Genomic DNA, 2,492 nt, shown 5'->3' with positions numbered 1-2,492 from the left:
TGGCTTCGCCCCTGAAAACTAATATCGTCCCTGAGTCTTGTCTCGAAGAAATGAAAACTGAAAAGTAAAAGCGAGAGCTAAATATTAAAATCCGCCCCGGGCGGGAATCGAACCCGCGGCCTAGCGCTTACAAGGCAGACGCACTACCAACTAAGCTAACTAGGCTGGCACGCAACCCTTTAATTACGTACCTAAAGGGTTAAAAGAACACGAACAACATACTAGAAGGAGTTCTTCACGTGGAGTTACAACACTACTTGGAGTTACAACACTTCTTCCGTGATTTTTTTTTAAAGATATTTGACAGAGGGAATGGCAACAACTGAGGTCTTTACGTCCCGAAATCGAAGAGAGAAGGACAGGATAGGAAAGAGCAACCATGGCAGTTCTGAGAAAGAACCTTTAGGTTCGCCCCGCGCGGGAATCGAACCCGCGACCTAGCGCAATATGAACCTTTTATTCCAGGAGGTTTAATAGAGGGAACTGTAACTACTACGAGTGCTAAGGTCCGTCCCGAAATCGAAGAGAGAAGGACAGGATAGGAAAGAGCAACCATGGCAGTTCTGAGAAAGAACCTTTAGGTTCGCCCCGCGCGGGGATCGAACCCGCGACCTAGCGCAATATGAACCTTTTATTCCAGGAGGTTTCAGAGAGGGAACTGTAACTGCTACGAGTGCTAAGGTCTTATCGTCCCTAAATCGAAGAGAGAAGAAAGACAGGATAGGATAATGAATTTTATCTGTTTAGAACAGTGGTTCTCAAACTTTTTTTGCATGGTGCCCCCTTTGGGCTTATTCTCATTTTTTCACAAGAATCTGACAAGAATTGATCAATCTTAACATAATTAGAATACCTTGAAATAACAAAACGGAAAATTGAAACTTTGAGAAACTTACCTATTTTTATTTTTAATAATATAGTAGTTAGGTTTGTTTTTTTATAGGAAAAGCTCGCCCCCCCTGATTTGTCTCCACGCCTCCCCGGGGGGGCGTGTCCCCCAGTTTGAGAACCTGTGGTTTAGAATAAAATCCGCCCCGCGCGGGGATCGAGCCAGCGACCTAGCGCGAGAAACTATGGAAGATAACTGAGGTGAGGAAGATAACAACGCCATGGGAGAACTCACGATGAATATCAGAGGTCCCGCGCGGGTTCAATTCCCGGGGGAGTCAAAGTTTTTTCGGTTGTGCTTGGAATTTGGAATACGAGGTGCACTCAGCCTGGTGAAGACAGTAAGGTAGGGTTCTTTGAATAAAAAAAATATGTAAGTATATGTAGAAATAACACTTAGCAAAGGCTCTCAGTGATGCGATGTCACCAAGAACTTTGTGTGGCGTTCGACTCAAAGCAGCGATTTTTTTTAAAGATATTTGACAGAGGGAATGGCAACAACTGAGGTCTTTACGTCCCGAAATCGAAGAGAGAAGGACAGGATAGGAGAAAGCAACCATGGCAGTTCTGAGGAAGAACCATTAGGTTCGCCCCGCGCGGGAATCGAACCCACGACCTAGCGCAATCTGAACCTTGGTTTCTGTTTATTCTAGGATCTGAACATTCTCTACAAGGAGAACTGGACCAAGTTAGCTGAGAAGGAGATGATCAAGTTTGAGAGAGATGTCATACGGAGATATAATCTATACAGCGGAGGAGGGGAGGGGGGACATGAGTGGAACTTTTCCAACTCTTTCCTCTACTCTCTCACTCTCATCACTACCATAGGTAAGTACTGGGTTCGAGCCCCGCGAAGGACAAAAAATTTACACTCGAATATATCGGTTTGCAAATGATTGGTTTGGAAACAAAAGCTGATAAGTCTTTTTTTTCCTTTTTTATATCTTTTACGCACTTACGCAGCCCTTTAATCTTTCCTCTACTCTCTCACTCTCATCACTACCATAGGTAAGTACTGGGTTCGAGCCCCGCGAAGGACAAAAAATTTACACTCGAATATCGGTTTGCAAACGACTGGTTTGGAACCAAAGCAGATAAGTCTTTTTTTCCTTTTTTATATCTTTTACGCACTTACGCAACCCTTTGTTTTTAGAGGTTTGACAGAGGGAACTGTAACTGCTATGGTCTTATTGTCCCGAAAACGAAATTTATCTCGGGATCTAGAAGTCGTAGGAGAAAAAGAAAAATTCCGTTGGTCCTCATTTTTCCTGCTCTATGATTTTGAAACATCACCAAAGTAAGTGCAACTGATCTATTAGAATGTGTGAGGTTAATGTGAGTAGGCTGGTAGCCGAATAGAATAAGCAATTATACTCATATACTTACAGTGACATTGAAAAAAAGAATGCCTAATAAATGGATGTAGAGGGAGGTAGAGAGGAAGGGAGAGAGTAGGATAATACTGAGAGAGAGGAATGCTGACGAGACAGAGGAGAAAAGAGAGAAGGAGAGAGAGAGAGAAGAATAGAAAGGAAAAGGAACATAACAGATAGGAAAGGAGAGAGAGAGAGAGAGAAGAATAGAAAGGAAAAGGAACATAACAG

General features: G+C 43.1%; 1 protein-coding gene across 1 annotated transcript; it reads left to right on the top strand.

The window, feature by feature from the left end:
• Window positions 1-1,116: 1,116 nt before the first annotated feature.
• On the top strand, window positions 1,117-1,772 carry LOC113472846 (the record flags this gene model as incomplete). Its single annotated transcript, XM_026832633.1, has 2 exons — window positions 1,117-1,234; window positions 1,542-1,772. Coding segments are annotated over 2 exons (349 nt in total), but the record flags the coding sequence as incomplete, so codon positions are not given.
• Window positions 1,773-2,492: the final 720 nt, after the last annotated feature.

Source organism: Diaphorina citri, unplaced genomic scaffold, assembly GCF_000475195.1.
Source record: "Diaphorina citri unplaced genomic scaffold, Diaci psyllid genome assembly version 1.1 scaffold9193, whole genome shotgun sequence".
Classification (NCBI taxonomy): Eukaryota; Metazoa; Arthropoda; class Insecta; order Hemiptera; family Psyllidae; genus Diaphorina; species Diaphorina citri.
This window is presented reverse-complemented; position numbering and strand designations above follow the sequence as displayed.